Here is a 16,893-nt window from a genome sequence, read left to right as displayed (position 1 = left end):
TACCATGAGATTGGCAGATCCATGGCCACCATCATGACAGATGAGGTACATGCCAGTTCTGTTTTTCATTTATTTATCTCATAAATATTTATTGAGCATTTACTTTGTGCCAAAGCACAGTGCTAGTTGTTGGGGATAGAATAACTGCAATTGCTATGTCTGCTGAGGAGCAGTTCAGGTCACTTCTATGAATGTTTATGGTGGGAGGACTGAGCCCTCTGGGAGATTTTTCTCCCTATGTCATCTCTCTCTTTTTGAATAATCAGGGGTGCAGAGAAATCTTTTTCTAGAAAAATTATTATTGCCAAGTAGGATACTTAGAGGGAAAGATATTAAGGCTGACTCAAGTTTCTAGAGAAGATGGTTAATTAAATGCACCCAACTTATTTATGTAAAGAAACCTCAGTCCTGTTCCGCGTAACTGAGACCAGTTTGTATAAGAGTTAGGGGTTTGTGCTTGGCACAGTAATGTGAATGTACCAAGGCAACCAGACAGTTTGGCTGCCATGGTGATGAACTCCCACTGCACACCCTGGTGAGGACTTTGCTGCTCACGTAAGTTGCAAAGCAGGGCTTTCAAGGCATATGTCTTAGCAAGCAGAAGGAGATGGGAGCTGTGTTTTATCAACTCTCTTTGATTGGGAGGCTTATTTTACAGAGGATCTTCATTAGTAATTCCGTATAGTTTTTCCAACCATTATGATCAGGAAATTTTCCTATGTATCTTGCCTTTTGTTTCATTCTTTGAGGAGATGACAGAACTATGCAACTACAGAGTCCTGTCTTATCTTTTCTTATACTAATAGACATTTACTTGGTTCTATGGGACCCATCTCATCTTTAGGTTCATTTTTTTATCCTTTTATCCATGTACTTCTCCAAGGGCTAAAGTTTTCCACATTTCATATCCCCATGGCAGAGATAAAAATCAAGAGATTGTATCCATCCTTCACTATATCCATTGCTGATTGTTTTAAATAAAGTCATTTTCAGTTTTCCTGAAGGTTTTTTCTTCTCTGTAGATTTTTCATGATGTGGCATATAAGGCAAAGGAGCGAGATGATCTCCTGGCAGGCATTGATGAGTTCCTAGACCAGGTGACGGTGCTCCCTCCGGGAGAGTGGGATCCCTCAATTAGAATTGAGCCACCCAAAAACGTCCCTTCCCAGGTAATGTGTACACATTAGCCAATGGTGGTTTAGTGTCACTTAACTGAGTGTCCACCATGGACAAAGCAATGACCATGTTGGGTATATATGCTAAGTAAATCAAGACATGGCCCTGTTTGGGGGCACCTAGAATGTCAGAACAGTAATAAAAAATGAATATACAAAAACACAGATTGGCTCAGGTGTGATAGGTCAGTCAGAATGACCTGGCATGAATTTTAAGCCAACTTTTGAAGGATTAATGTGGAACGGCAGAGAGGAGAGGGAAGGACATTTCTTGGGAGTATATCATGAATGAAGCCATTAAATGAAAAGAACAAATTGTGCAGAGAGAGCAAACAGAGTTCCCCGTACTTTTTTGACAGGTTCAAGATATGAAGGGCACTCCTACTGTGCACTAGACACAAGGCCACGTGCTGTACATATGCTAATTTAATCTTCTCAGCAACATCTCCAGCTAGTTATTGTTATCTTTAGTTTTACAAACGAGAAGTAAAACTTGGAATAAAATTATCTTTAAGGTTTTAAGGTAAACTAAGATTGCACAGAGGCAGATTTGAAACTGGAACTTAGATCATATCTAATGCCAGAGCCTCCATTTTTTTGTTTCTGGGCAAGACAGAGTTAGGATTTAGGTACTAGTGGAAAGGAGGAGAAATTAGATATTGCTATTGGTTTTTTTTTCCCCAGGAAAGTCCATAAACTGCCCCAAATCAGTAAATGCATTTGAAAGCTACAAACACTTGGGTATTTTTTGGCTGCTTTTGTATTATTTTACCACCACCCTCACCCCATTAGCAGGAAGGACTTTACTAATTTTGTGTTCCTCTGTTAAAAGGAGAAAAGGAAAATGCCTGGAGTTCCTAATGGAAATGTTTGTCACATAGAACCAGAACCACATGGGGGCCACAGCGGGCCAGAACTTCAACGCACTGGGCGGTAAGTTCTCTGATGTCACAACTGATACTGCTTGCTGGGCAGAAGTTGTGTAAAAGAATGAGTCATCCTTTTTGCTTGCAGCCTCCTTCTCTGTAGTATCTTAATTGGCTGGGAATGATTTTTCAATGGGACCACTGACTAAGTATTATGAATCTATCAAATATTGTATTCATTCATTCAAGTTTCTGAAACCACCTACCATGTTCTGTCTCACCTCCTGTCCTTCCCACACATTGTTCCCACAGATTTGAGCACACATGTTCCCTTCCTCATCTCCCGGCTAACTGCTACTTATCCTTTGTCTCAGCTAAGGTGTCATTTTCTTTGGAAAGCTTTCCAGGATTCTCTATAGGTGAAGTTAGGTGTTCCTGCTATGCAGTGTCACAGCTCTGTCCCCTGCTTGCCTGCTACCATCCCCAGACCCCTGGTAGAGCCCTTATCATACTTTATTATTATTGCTTGAATTGTTGTCTTTCCTTCTAGAATGTTTGCTCCATAAGGGCAGGGACCCCATTATATACCTAGTACTCAGCACCATGTCCAGCACAGAGTAGGCACTCAATATCTGATGAATGAATGAATGAATGAATATTTTTAGAATGATGCCTGTTCAGTAACATGAATGGACTGGATATGGATAAATATTGAGTGATTATTTTAAGAAACTCTTGTAGGGTAGGAAAGTAGGTACTATTTTAGGTGTATGTCTCAGATAGGCAGTCTGCTCTTCTAGGCCAAAATTTCAAGGAGTGATATCCAAGAAGAAGATTCTCTATGGTGAAGGAAGCGGGTTTCCAGACTAGGTTTTATTTGCCAGGTAAGAAGGTGGTATAAGAGGATGATATTTTGGGTTGGAGTGACACCCAGAGGTGTCTCTCAAATCGTGGGAGAAGGTTGAGACTATGGTTCTGGCTCTGTAAGTTGTGCTGTGTCTGAGAAGGATCTGCTGGGTGGAGATTCTCAGGACAGGACTCATATCATGGAAAGAAGCTTTTAATGTCCTCTACTCCCTTGCTTTCCGTTTATTTTTTCCCTCCTTGCTTAAAGTTGCTTTCCTTATTTTTCTATCAGTAGTACTCGACCCAATGGAAATGGAAGGCTTTTTTTGAATTGTAGAGAGTGATCTATTTTTTCATTCTTGGAAATTCAGAGAGAGGAAGTGAGAGGAGACTGAAGTAGGAGACAATGGCACTAAACTAACAGTGTCCTGAAAGAGGAGTATATTTCCTGGTTGGAGGAATGTATTTGATGTGCAGTTTGGATGTTTTTTGTTGAGTTTTAGATGTTCAGCTTATTGTCATTTCAAGGGGAGAGATGTGGGGACGTCTCTCACTCCACCATGTTTCTGGAGGAAGGTATTTGAGAATAGGGAATTATAACTAACTAGGTTCTGGGGAGGATTCACTGGAGGAAAGGAGGAGTCCTTTGATAGAGGGGTCACCAAAAAGAGGGAGCAGCTTCTAAGAGTAAATTTAACATTTTCTTTAAAGAGGTCTGAGTTTGGTAGGGAGGTCTGGTATTGAGAGACAGTTCAAGGGAAGCAGCTGTCCTTAGAATAGGTTCCAGAATTGAGAGTGTCTTAGAAGAGGTGGTGTTTTCTAAGAGGAAAGGTCTTGGGTATGAATTTGACAGTATTTCAGAGTTATGATTTATCTTTTAACTGCAAAGGGTGTCCACACCCTAAGATTTAGAATTTGAAAGTAATGGAAAGGAAGGCAACAAGGTCTCCTCCAAACAGACAATCTGTGCAGGGGTAGGATTTCAGGTTTCTTTTGGTGTCAAAGAGAGGAGAATAAACTAGGGTTCCCAGCCTTTTGAGAGGAGTCACTTCTAATCAGTTTCATATGGGAGTTTGGGAGACCATTAGTTTGGATCACAACAATTATAGAATCTCGAAAATGGTGCCTAACATCCTAAAAGAAAATCCTAGATAGCCACATGTTTAATCACCAACCCCAAATACCTTTACTCATAAATTCAAATAGGATTTGAGGACGTTGTCCCATAATGTCATGTCAGGAACTTCTGGAATTGACAAAGCTGAAAGGAAGGAAGGGTTATCTGGGCTCAGAGCCTAGTTCTGCTTGGTGTGGGAGATGTGCTTCTTCTTCCTGAGCTCCTAAAGTTTTCCTAAGAGCCTTTTGTAAAAGACCTCAAGACACATGGCCTTCCTCCCATTGTAGCCTTTTTGGAGACCATATTGGGGACCATAGTTCTATGCCAACTCTGGCCCCTTTCCCAATTTCAAATTATATAGGGAGTCAATGTGAACCTTCCCCTGCAGATGGACATTCTAGAACTTTCTGGATCCTCCTGGACTACACAGACTAAAAATAAATTAGCCTAGTTTTTATAATTTTTCATACCTTTAGTTGTGTTTCTTTGAAGTGGTACACAACCTGGGGCAAAACTGAGAGACTTAGGGAATATTATCTTCGTTGGATGGAGCATTATTGGGAGATGTAGGAGTGTAGACTGCTATGGAGGAGGGAAAAGAGACAAAGTTGAACACAGTGCTCTGAATTCTGTGTTATCTGACCTGCCACGCCAGGGCTCCGACAGTGTCTGGACCTCCCTGATGTTGATGTAGACAGTGATGCCAGTACATTCCCATACATAGCAAAGAGGAAGATTTGACTAGAGTGTACCTAGGTTAAAAGCTTCGCAGCAAAGGAGATACTCTGGAAAGGGAGTTTCCAAGGTAGATTTATGTACTTCATTGGGGATTCCATTTTGGGGAAGGGTTAATGAAGAAAAGAATCAGGAGCTGCTGTCTCGATGATCCCCCCAAACTTCAAACAGGTTTCTTCCAAAGCACACCAGACAAATGGATGGCTGGCCTGTCCCTAAAGCCCTCCAGAGAAGGGCTCCCTAAGTCAGTGCTCCAGAGCCTAGTGACCCTCTACACGGGTAAGTCCTTTTTTGTATCAAGCTTAAATTCATATCCCTATGTGCTTCCTGCCACCACCTCCCAACCCCGCCAAAAAAAAACCTTGAACATTAAGGGTGGTGTTGAAAGGTAAAGGAAGTCTCAAATGTGGAGAGAGGCATCCATGTCTAATAGATATCTGTGGTCGATGTGCAATTATGATCTGATTTTATGCATGAGTGAGCTATGTGGCTGAATCCATAAAGTGTTCAGAAATTATTTTATTAATTTATAGTTATACCATCAGTAAGAGCCTCAGATCTTTCCTCTCCTTTTTAAATCACTTCTAGGCAGACAGATGTCCTCCCTTTCTATGCTTCTCATAAATCCATTTCACATAAATTTTTTGTCTGTTACTGAAAGATACTCCTCCTGAAGGCGCCTCCTGTGTCCCAGGGCCAACCAATCGTGGCAGCATCTCAGGTTGTCTCAGTGGGGTGAGGCTCATTATTGCAGAAGGAGATTCTTCTCCTAGAATAATACCTTTCAGAGGAAAGCCATTGGTCATTAAGAAGTGGTATTTACATGGTACTAAGATGCTATGTTGGCTAAAGATCCAGAAACACTTGAATCTTGCTCCAGCCTAATTGCAGCTGCCTGTAAATTCCTTAAGGGGCTATTTGCCCATAGAAGAAAGCAAGAAAAACGCTATTACGAACTCGAGCCTTGGTCCCAAACCGTGAGGCAGAGCTCTGGTGCTCTAGGTTAGACCCTGTGGATAGCTCCTTACCTACATATGTTTGCCAGACAGGCATTTAAAACCAAAGCAGGTCACGTGGCTGGCTCTGCCTCTCTCCTTTAAGCCCAGATCCAGACTGTGATGTTACTGCTGTAAGTTGAGGAAGTGTTTATCCCAACTATGCCCCACCAGACCAGAGGAAAAGAACAAGTGGGTAAGATAGTCTTCTGTATCCACCCGACACCCATTGTACCTGGCCAGATGAGAGAGAGAGCTTTTGAACGAGAGAGTAGATTGGTTTTTTTAAAGCTGTTTGTTAGGGAAAATTTCAAACATATAAACAAGAAGAGAGGATAGTATAATGAACCCCCCATGTGTCCATCAACAGTTATCAACATTTTACCAATCTTGTTTCATCTATTTCTCCTTACTTAATTGTTTTATTTTTGTTTTCTAGATTATTTTAAACCAAATCACCGGTAGCATGTCATTTTACCTGTAACTACTTCAGTATGTATCTTTGTCTGATAAGGATATATTTTAAAACAACTATTATGCCATTATTAAATCTAACAAAATTAATAATTATTATTGAAATCACATAATGCTCAGTCCATTTTCAACTTTCTGTGATTGTCTTAGCAACATCTTTTTATAGTTCATTTGTTTGACCAATCAGTGTTTACATTTGGTTATTATGTTCCCATTCTGTAACAGTCTTCTCTCCTTTTTTTCTATGCCATTGCTTTGTAGAAGAAACCAGTTTGTCCTATGGAACGCTGAGTGGCTCTTTTCATTACTCACCTAACAACTTTCACCATGGTGCAATGACTCCGCTCTTAGAAAAAGTGACTCAGTCTGGAAACACTACTCTTTGGTGGGGGATATCTTGCTGTTGATCTGTCTTTTCCTTGGGAAGTAGAGATGGATCCTGCCACCAAGTCCTGTTGATTTTAACTCCTGATTAGACCTTGAATCCATCTAGTTTTCCTCATCTCAGTCCACTGCTTCAGTCTTGCCCCACATTCCATCCATTACAGCCCCCACCAAAGTGATCCTTCCAGATGCATGTTTAATTATGTCGTTCCTCTGTTTACAATCCTCCAGTGACTTGACATATCATTAAGATAAAGTCCTGATTCCTCAAAACAGTTTATAAGGCCTTTCGTGACTCAGCTTTTCCAGCTGCTCCAGTCTCAGCTGTTGGTATCTGGCTCTCACACTGTCTTATCCAGCCACATCTCTTTCAGCACCTTGAACCTGCCATGCGCTCTCACCTCCAGGTGTCATTTATGCTAGCACATCTGCCTTATCAGGCTAACTCCTGGTGCATTCTCAGAGTCCCCGCTGAAATGCTGTTCTGTGCTGCCATGGCACCCTCACAACACTGCCTGTCTTACGCACCAGACCTTTGGTCCTGGAGAGAAAGGCTGTGTTTATCTTGCTCACTACTGCATCTCCAGTACCTGGCACAGTGCCTGGCATGAAGTACCTGCTACTACTTGTCAACAGCATGAATGAATTATTATCCTAATTCCTCAAGGGTAAGGTGGGTAGTTGTTCAGAGTAGGAAAGTACACATGAAAGAGGCTTTTAATATAGAAAGATGTAATAAAGCTAACAATTTTAATATCTTGAATTGGTTTTGCATATTTCTTCCTAACAGCTCAGAATTTGAAGCTTGAAGCTAATACTTAATTTCATATTAATTTTTTGGAACTTTTGATTGAATGGGTATTGTGCCCACCCAAATTAATTCTTTTTATGCTGGGGATAATCATTCAAATTCATGACCTTGGTTGCAAATAGAATCTGTGCTGACCCGAGACAGATCTCTTGTACTTGGGGTCAAATCGAAGCCAAACCTATTACCTGAATACAGGGCACATGTGAAGTGCTTTCAAATGTGTGCTGTTCATATGCTTCTGTGGGAGAGGGACTGTGTTAGAGACTTGCCTGCCATGTTTCCACAGGCTATTTGGGGGCTTGGTGCTGGACATCAAACGGAAGGCCCCTTGGTACTGGAGTGACTACCGGGATGCCCTCAGCTTACAGTGTTTGGCCTCTTTTCTGTTCCTGTACTGTGCCTGCATGTCACCTGTCATCACCTTTGGTGGATTGCTTGGAGAAGCCACTGAGGGACGCATAGTAAGAACTTTTAACTACTTCTCATGGTCCCAGAGAAGATTTGAAAGGTTGTGGTGGCAGCCAAGTTCACTGGGGGGAGGGGGGAATTCTGTGTGCTAGGACCGAGGAGATTGGAGTCTTTCTATTGAATTGCTCTGGCATTCTGACTTCATACCATGCAGCAACATAGTTCTTCCTTTAGAACAGACTCTCCTCTGCTTGAATATCAATTTCAGTAGCTGATTACCCAGTTGAATTGCCCATTGCTCCAAGGATGCAAAATGATATATTAATGTCATTTGAAAATAAGATTTAAGGTGATTCTGTATGACAGTTCATAGTGTGAACATTATCACTGTGCTTCCTATATATATTTAAATACTGAATTGAGTCACTGCACAATAGAACTTAGCTAAGGAATCATGTGTGGATGGATTTGGGCACCTGAATTATCAAAGTGATATCCATTTACAGGAGTATTAGACAGTATGTACATATCATTCTTGCTAAGATGAAAGACAAGCAAATGACTTGTCAGAGCATGCATGACAGCTAAGTGAAGAATGTACATGAGCCCACATTACTCATTACAGATGAGCTGTGGACTCAGGGATGATATTTTTTCTCTCTCAGAGTGCAATTGAATCCTTATTTGGAGCCTCCATGACCGGGATTGCCTATTCCTTGTTTGCGGGGCAGGCTCTCACCATCCTGGGAAGTACTGGGCCAGTGCTTGTGTTTGAAAAGATTTTGTTCAAATTCTGCAAGTAAGACATTTAGTTTTTGAAAACTCTAACTGGATGTGTTATTGTGCTGTTAGGGTTGAATGCCAGGGTCCCAGGCAAGTATGAGTAGGCATATGTCATTCTAGATGGTAAAAACCTGAAGTAAGAACATCATTTGGTCTCTTTTCCTGCCCCCAGGTGGTACCATACCTAAAACAGCAGATCTCCGAGTCTTAAAGAGCTTTATTAGTGTCCCTCAGTCACTACTGAAACCTTGACTTTTTAGCTTTAAAAAAACTTTCCATAGCTAATTCAAGCTCCTCCATTTCCATTTTAAGTCAGTTTTTAATTTGGCCTAACGTACTCCTTAATGTTGCTAGCGGTGGTGGAGGCTTAGCAATGCCCTTGTTTCCTTACTTTTCCCATAAAATCTTTTTTTTTTTTTTTTTTAATTTTGTATTAGAAGTAAGAGCACGTGGAACCAAGGGCCATCTCCTTTTTCTTATCTGCAAGAATAAGATCTTAATCATGTTGGGCAGGAATGGCAGAAATGTGTGTGGGACAATTCCTTCTTTCTCTACCTTCTATGTCTTTGCTATAGCGAATTCTACCCATGAAGCAAATCTTTGCCACAACTGTCCCCTCAGGGCAGCATTTAGGAGTGAAGTGCAGTCAGACTTAGGGAGAAACTGGGTTGCAATACTGGTATAGATAATGTGAGATAAATGAACCATATTGCTAATCCTTTGTCTCTTAATGCCATCTATCCAGGCTTTTTGATGAACTTTGGTTTTATTTCAGAGACTATGCTCTTTCATACCTCTCCCTGAGAGCTTGTATCGGACTATGGACCGCCTTCCTGTGTATTGTCCTTGTGGCAACTGATGCCAGTTCCCTTGTCTGCTACATTACCCGCTTCACTGAAGAAGCGTTTGCCTCCTTGATTTGCATAATTTTCATTTATGAAGCAATAGAAAAGCTGATTCATCTGGCAGAGACCTACCCGATCCACATGCATAGCCAGCTGGACCACCTTAGTCTGTATTAGTAAGTGTGCATTCTGCTGTTTTTGTTTGTTTGTTTGTTTGTTTTTAATTGAGCAGAGGTCGTGAGTATAATGGCTGATGTAGTACACCAGGTAGTGCTTACAGCTTCTGTTAAGGAAGTATCTTGGCCCTGTGTGAACAGAGCTCAGATATGGATGTAGAGACTTGGGGAGCTGCCAGAGAAGAACAGTCAAAATTGATGACAGAGAGGATGGACCGAGAGTGAAATTCAGAGGGGACTTGAAAAATGCTTTCCAAGCATGTCTTTTGGTTCTAGGCATCAAGACAAAAATAGGCTGCAAATGTAGCAGGGAGAATTCAAGTTAGTTATTGGGAAAAACTTTTTCTAAGGACTTGCGACACCCTGAACCATGTTATCAAGATTCACTGAAAGTATGTACAGGCTACTTTTAGGAATCATTAGGTAGAGATATATTAATAATTCCTTACAGACTCACAGGTCTCTTACCCTATAGCCTAAAGATCTAGAAATATATTTACTTACCTGGATTTCAACTTAATGACACTGTGTTTTATTCATGTGTTCAGAATAATTTGGACCAGCTGGAAAAGAAATACAGTATTTGGTTGTGTTTTTAATAATCTAGGAGAGTCTTGTCCTATAAAACATTTCTTCTCTGGAATAGTATCCTCTAAATTATTACCAAAGGTCCACATCCTTTAGCTCTGTATATCAAGTCCCTGCCCCTTTTGGCTATACAGTTCTCATGTGGAGGGTCTGGTTGTGAAGTGGACAGTTTCAACCTGAAACTGCCGGAGTAGAGAGAGCATACAGCATGAAGAGTCTGTTAACTAGCCACAGATACACTTTTATAGATTCTAGTTATCCATTTATTAACCTGAAAAACATAAGTCATACAAAATTTATTAGAATTTTAAAAAATTATTTTGTTACAAAATGACAACCATTAGGGAGCATGCTCTTTGAAGCCTAGTAGATTGCCCATTGGCATTGGAGTAAGGTTCATACTTTGACCTTTTTTTTAGCATTTATTTAACAAATATTTGTTAAGCACCTACTATATGTCAGGCACTGTTTTAGGTCCTGGAAGCATAGCAATGAACATGGCAGACAAAGGATCTTCTCTCATGACGCTTATCTTCTAGTGGGAGAAGACAAAAGTGACCGGCTGTGGATTGAGTAGACTTTGGATTCAAATACTTTAATTCTTTGTTAATAAAGCTCAAGATAGTATTTTTCTTAGTTGCATTCCACTGTTGGTTCATATGGAGTTGATGTGAAGCTAGAATTTCCTTTAAATGATTTTATCTTAATATGTGTGAAACTGATTTTTTAATGGACTTAATTTTTTTTAGAGCAGTTTTAAGTTCACAACAAAATTGAGCAGAAAGTACAGAGTTCCCATATACTCCCTGCCCCCACAAATGCACAGCTTCCCCCACTATCAACATCCCATGACAGAGTGGTACATAAGTTACAATCAATGAACCTGCATTGATACACCATTATTACTTAGAGTCCATAGTTTACATGAGGGCTCACTCCAGTGCTGTAAAAATCTTCTGTGCTCTGCCTATTCATTGTTCCCCACCGCCCCAGCCCCTGGCAACCAGTGATCTTTATACTGTTTCCTTATTTTTACCTTTTCCACACAACATCATACAGTTGTAATCACACAGTATTTGGCTTTTCAGATTGGCTTCGTTCCCTTAGTAATATACATTGAAAGGTCTTCTATGTGTTTTGGCTTGGTAGCTCATTTCTTTTTATTTATATTTAAATATTTTTTAAATTGAAATTAAATTTATTGCGATAACATTAATAATTATATAAGTTTCAAGTGTATAATTCTTTGTCACGTATTGCATTGTGTACTCAACACCCAAAGTCTAGTCTCCTTCTGTCACCATATATTTGATCCCCCTTACCCTCTTCATCCTCCCCCTACCCTGTTCACCTCTGGTAACTACCATGCTGTTGTCTGTGTATGAGTTTGTTTGTTGCTTTTGTTTGTTTGTTGCTTTCTGCTTTATATCCCACAGATGAGTGAAATCATACGGTTCTTGTCCTTTTCCATCTAACTTATTTCACTTAGCACGATACTCTCAAGATCCATTCATGTTGTTGCAAATGGCAGTATTTCATCCTTTCTTATGGCTAAGTAATATTCCATTGTATATACATACCACATCTTCTTTATCCAGTCATCCATTGAAGGACACTTAGGTTGTTCCTTTTTAGCGCTGAATAATAGTCTATTGTTTAGATGTACTACAGTATAGCCATTCATCTACTAGAGGACATCTGTTGTTTCCAAGTTTGGAATTGATTTTTTTTATACCTAAAGGTAGGACTTTATAGCTTTCCCTATTTTTGTTTTGTTGATTTTCTCCTATTATTATAATCTGTTGAGAGCTTTTTGAATTTTAATTCTGTTCATGCTATATCCTTAGAAGACATGTTCATTAAATTCACAGATGAAACAAGTTGGTAGGAATGGCTATGTCAGTTTAGTATACTAGGCATGAAGTATGCTGGGAGTGGGAGGCAACATAGTGGCCCACAGGATAGGTATGGTCTGGTCTGGTTTAGATCGAAGACGCAGCCTGGGAAGCCAGAGAATGGCCAAGGCAGTGGAATATTACCAGGGATGATGCAGTGTCAGGAAGAGCTTACATCACAATTCTAGGAGACTGAATTTTAAAGCAAGAATGTGGCAGGGGGAACAAGATATTTAGGCTTGGAAGGAGCTGTGGGGAGCCTAATGAGGTATCGCGTCCTCCTTGCTATGCAGATTGAATTCCATAGGATAAGCCTAAGAGATAGAAACTAAGCAAGAAACCACCAGGGCTCATTCTGGGCACATCAGATGCCAAGCTTGGTTGTCAGCATGATTTAATCCAAGACCTGCATGCTGATTTGAGTCCATCTTTATTAATAACTGATGGAAAAGTTGGGGTATGGTTGGGCCTACAGATGGGCCTCAACCAATAAGACCAATTTCAGGGATCTGAAGTGGGCAAAGGAGAAACAGGCAGGCTCTGATAGAGCCTTTAGGCCAGTCATAGCTAAAAATATTTCATTGAATACTTGGCTGCTTTCCTCAGGAATCTTTATTTTTTTAATCCCTCAGCTGCAGGTGTACTCTCCCAGAGAATCCAAACAATCACACACTACAGTACTGGAAGGACCACAACATCGTGACAACAGAAGTCCACTGGGCTAACCTGACTGTTACTGTAAGTCTGGGAGCTGCCAGATGGCCTAGCACTGTGACCACCAGGTTTAAGGGGGAGGGACTTCTAGGTAGAAGTGGGTAGTCCTTCAGCAAGGTCTGGCATTTAAAGAAGTAAAACTTTTAAAAAACTATTCTTACTGACATTTTTTCCTCCTTCGAAATCCTCTTATACATAAAGGGAAAAAGAAAAAGAAGATTATCTCTCTCTTCTCTTCCCAGTGACCCTATACTAAGGATATGTGGAGATGAAACCAGGCAGGGGTGGGGAGCAGATCCAGTTTTTATGGGGCTTGAGGGACACTCAAATTTGGAAGTTTTCTGTCATAAAAATAATATAGATTGCTAGGGCCCTCCCAGAACCTTATGTTTGCTTGAGACAGTTCTGGTTTCATTTTCAAAAATGTCTTAGTTAAAACCTTAAGTAAGTAGTCAGCCTACCTGGAAGGGGCCTGTCCAAGTGAGATCCCCACAAGTGCATGGAGGTCAGTGCTGTTGGCAGCCTGTGACCCCCAGCAAGTATGGGATGACAGTGAGTGGTGGACTCTGAAAGCAGTAGCCAGTTTACTCCCTCCTGCCTGCCTTTCATTACTCAGAATGCTTGTTCCTCTAGGAATGCCAGATGATGCATGGAGAGTTCACGGGATCTGCGTGTGGCCATCATGGACCCTATACACCTGATGTGCTCTTTTGGTCCTGCATTCTCTTCTTCACCACCTTCATCCTCTCAAGCACCTTAAAGACATTTAAGACAAGCCGCTATTTCCCAACCAGAGTAGGTAGCATGTTCATCCTTTTCTTTTGTGTTAGAATTCTAATATAACAGAACCTATTCTCAGCCTCTATGCTGCTTCCTGAGTAGAGTAGCAGGTGAGAGCTCTAAATGTCCTGATGAGCCACACTGTAGCATCTCTTCTTCTAGTGTCCGGCAGCCTCTTTCATAGGTGTGTAGCATGGAACGAGGAGTTAATACTTAAAAGCGTTTTGATTTAAAAGTGCCAGGTGAGTTTAAGGTGGAGTAGTAGTCTCGAAAACCTATTGTCTCATTTTCAGAATACTGTTAAATCTCATTTCCAGAATATTGAGACATGTAACATGCAATAGCTACAGCTGGCTCTGGAATATAGTCAATTGGGATGATCACTTTTGATATGTAGGGGACCCCAAGGTCTCCTCCCGGGGATGGCTCTTGTAATAGCTTGTGAAATTACTTGTCACGTTGACTGCAGTAGCCAAAATGCTTCTGGGAAATGACTTGGTTTGCATGACTGGTTGAAGTCTCAACAACCTTTCCCCGATGCAGATGGCACTGTTTTGTCATGACCAAAGGGCAGAATTATATAAGGGCAGAATTAGAGGCCAAGTATAGAGCGGCTAAAGGAGCCATCGCTTTGAAAAGGAGTTCAAATAAGGAAGAAATGGTAGTTTTTTTTGTAAGTAAAGTTTTAGTCAGGTACATTTTCAGAGCAGGACGTGTGAATGGATGGAGGGCTCAGTTGATTAGATAGTTACTGTACACATCTACATGACCAAAACACATTCTTAGACATCAGTGAGCCTACTGATGTCTAAGTAGTTAAAGGAGTTAAAGGAGGCACATATATAAGTTCTAGGTCATCGTTCTGATCTGGACAAACAGTGAACAAGTGGCAGTTGTGCACTAATTCCTTGCTCAGGTCTGGACTATATGCTATGGGGGATGCAAAATAAATTTAAAACATGGTCACTGCCATTGGACAGGAAGGGGAAACACATGAAACAACGAGGTCCACATGAGACAGTAGTAAATAGCTGTATGCCAACCTGGATGTAAGTGCTATAAGAGTTCCGAGGAGAGAATTTGTGTGACATTAAGAGGAGAACAAATAAAACCAGGGATGGGGAGCTGGAAACCTCAGGTTTCAAAGGAAAGCAAAGTCTGGTTAAGGTGTTAGTGATGTTACACATGGCTGAAATATATTTTTCTCTATAACTGTTGAAAGTTCAGAGTAAGGCAGGCACTAGGCATTTCAGAGGCATTGTATTTTATTAAAGCTACTCTAAACTATAAAGTGAGATAGTCCTTTTAGGAACAAAATGGTGGTAAGTGCTGTGGGGAAAAATGAAGCAGGAAAGTAATATAGGAAGTACTGAGGTACAAGGTGGTGACCAGTTTTAAGTAGGGTCATCAGAGAAGATCTCATAGAGAAGGTGATATTTTAGTGAACATAAAGGAGGTAAGGAAGCGACCCAAGAGGTTACTGGAGAAAGAGCATTCGAGGTAGAGGGATGAGAAAGTACAAAGACCCTGAGGCAGGCCTGAGTCTAGCATGTTTAAGAAACAAGGAGGTCTTTGTGGCTGGAACAGAGTGAGAGAGCGGGAGAGCTTTAGGAGCTGGGGTCAGAGAGGGCATGATGCTTGCGTATGTGGGCCTCTTAGGCCAAGAAGGCCTTTTAGGTTTTTAACTAAGTGAAATTAGGAACCATTTCAAGGTTTTGGTGGAGGCATTAACTTGGGTATATCAACATATTCCTGTTGTTTAAATATGCTTTTATTAATTCACTATAAAATTAAAACATTCTTCTGGGGATTTTTAAACCTTCTACAATACTAAATTCTTTTCTACCACATGCCAGGTACGCTCCATGGTGAGTGACTTTGCTGTTTTCCTCACAATCTTCACAATGGTGATTATTGATTTTTTGATTGGAATCCCATCACCAAAGCTTCAAGTTCCCAGTGTGTTCAAGGTAAACAGAGCTCAGGGTACTTGATACCTCATGTAGTTTCGTGGAATCTGGTTCCAGGTTTATTTAAAAGGCCTTTCCATAGTCTAATCATGAGTCTGGCAGTCCTCTAAATCTAAACCTTGCTCTTCATGCCTTACCTCTCAGAAAAGCAGACTCCTCAGGCTTCGCTAAGTTCAAGTCAGAAAAGTCAAAGAACAGCAAACCTAAGGTTGTTTAATGATTGAAAAGTATTATTTATGATCATTAATGTCACTGTTTTTAATATGTTAAGATTTAAAACAATGGAATGTGTGCATTTACATACATATACACTAGTTATTGTGGAAATGTGGGTCTCTGGAACAAGTCTGGATGACAGCACTTTCATTGAGCACCAACTGCATAAGGGGACCGGGAAGGATGAGAAAGCTAAGCATAGAACTCGGGCCTGCCCCTCAGGATCTTGCCTTGTGAAGAGGTAATCTGGCCGAGTGGCCTCATCTGGCGTCTAGGGCTCCTGCCAGAGTAACCGGGACATCTCTTCAACCCTATTTCATTGTTTGTTTGTAGAACTCTCTATAATCTATAATATTTTTCCAAAAACCTATATAAAAAATAAAATGAATATTCAATACATAGGGACTCCAAATATATTTCTGTTTGGGAGCACTAACTGAGTAAACAGAGAAGATGGAGAAGCTGAGCTCCATAGATCCCCACAGAGCTCCATAGATCCCCACAGAGTGGAGAGGAAAGAAAACCTGGACATATTCAGTGACTGGAAAAGAATTATAAAATGAAAGAATGGGAGAGGCTGGGGAGGAGAAGGAAGGCAGGAATAAAGGCAGTCTTTGAGTAAAGGCAGGAATAAATGCCCTGTACAGTTGGCAGTTGGCCTTTGTCTTCTCTCTCTCTCTTTCTCTCTCCCTCCCCCTCTTCTTTCCTCCATCCCTCCTTTCTTCCTTCCCTTTCTTCCTTTCAGTGGTTGTTTTACACAACGGGGTAAATCTAGTCCTTGATACTCCATCTTGGCCAGAAGCAGAAGTCCTGCACTATCGTTTCTATGCATTCTAAAATTACCCCTGAGGCTGCCTCTAGCCGATCTGCTTTCCGGGCTGGTCAGCTTATGTTCCACACGATAATAACTGTTTTTGTTAGTGCTCTGGTTACAAAGTTGAATATGTTTTTCTCCATTTCCCTTTTATTTTAACATGCAATTTTATGGTATGCGATGTTTCTGCGGAATGAGTATATTATGGTAAAGCACTTAAAACCTGTCCGATTTAAGAACTTATGCTATGGTTGGCATATATTTTAGGCAGAAGCAAAAAATACATAAAGAGAGATTTTGA

General features: G+C 40.8%; 1 protein-coding gene across 1 annotated transcript in view; it reads left to right on the top strand.

Moving 5' to 3' along the window:
* Nucleotides 1-16,893, top strand: part of SLC4A8 (solute carrier family 4 member 8) — a 67,813-nt gene that overhangs the window by 29,683 nt on the left and 21,237 nt on the right. The window contains 9 exon segments of the mRNA XM_006904609.3: nt 1-45; nt 1,023-1,169; nt 2,008-2,108; nt 7,690-7,864; nt 8,477-8,610; nt 9,370-9,615; nt 12,731-12,836; nt 13,446-13,607; nt 15,449-15,594. The exon segment at nt 1-45 is cut by the window's left edge and continues 7 nt beyond it. Of these exon segments, the coding sequence (XP_006904671.2) occupies nt 1-45; nt 1,023-1,169; nt 2,008-2,108; nt 7,690-7,864; nt 8,477-8,610; nt 9,370-9,615; nt 12,731-12,836; nt 13,446-13,607; nt 15,449-15,594 (1,262 nt within the window).

The sequence above is a fragment of the Pteropus alecto genome, unplaced genomic scaffold, assembly GCF_000325575.1.
Source record: "Pteropus alecto unplaced genomic scaffold, ASM32557v1 scaffold220, whole genome shotgun sequence".
Taxonomy (NCBI): Eukaryota; Metazoa; Chordata; class Mammalia; order Chiroptera; family Pteropodidae; genus Pteropus; species Pteropus alecto.
The sequence above is the reverse complement of the archived record's forward strand: the minus strand, read 5'-3'. Positions and strand labels throughout refer to the sequence as shown.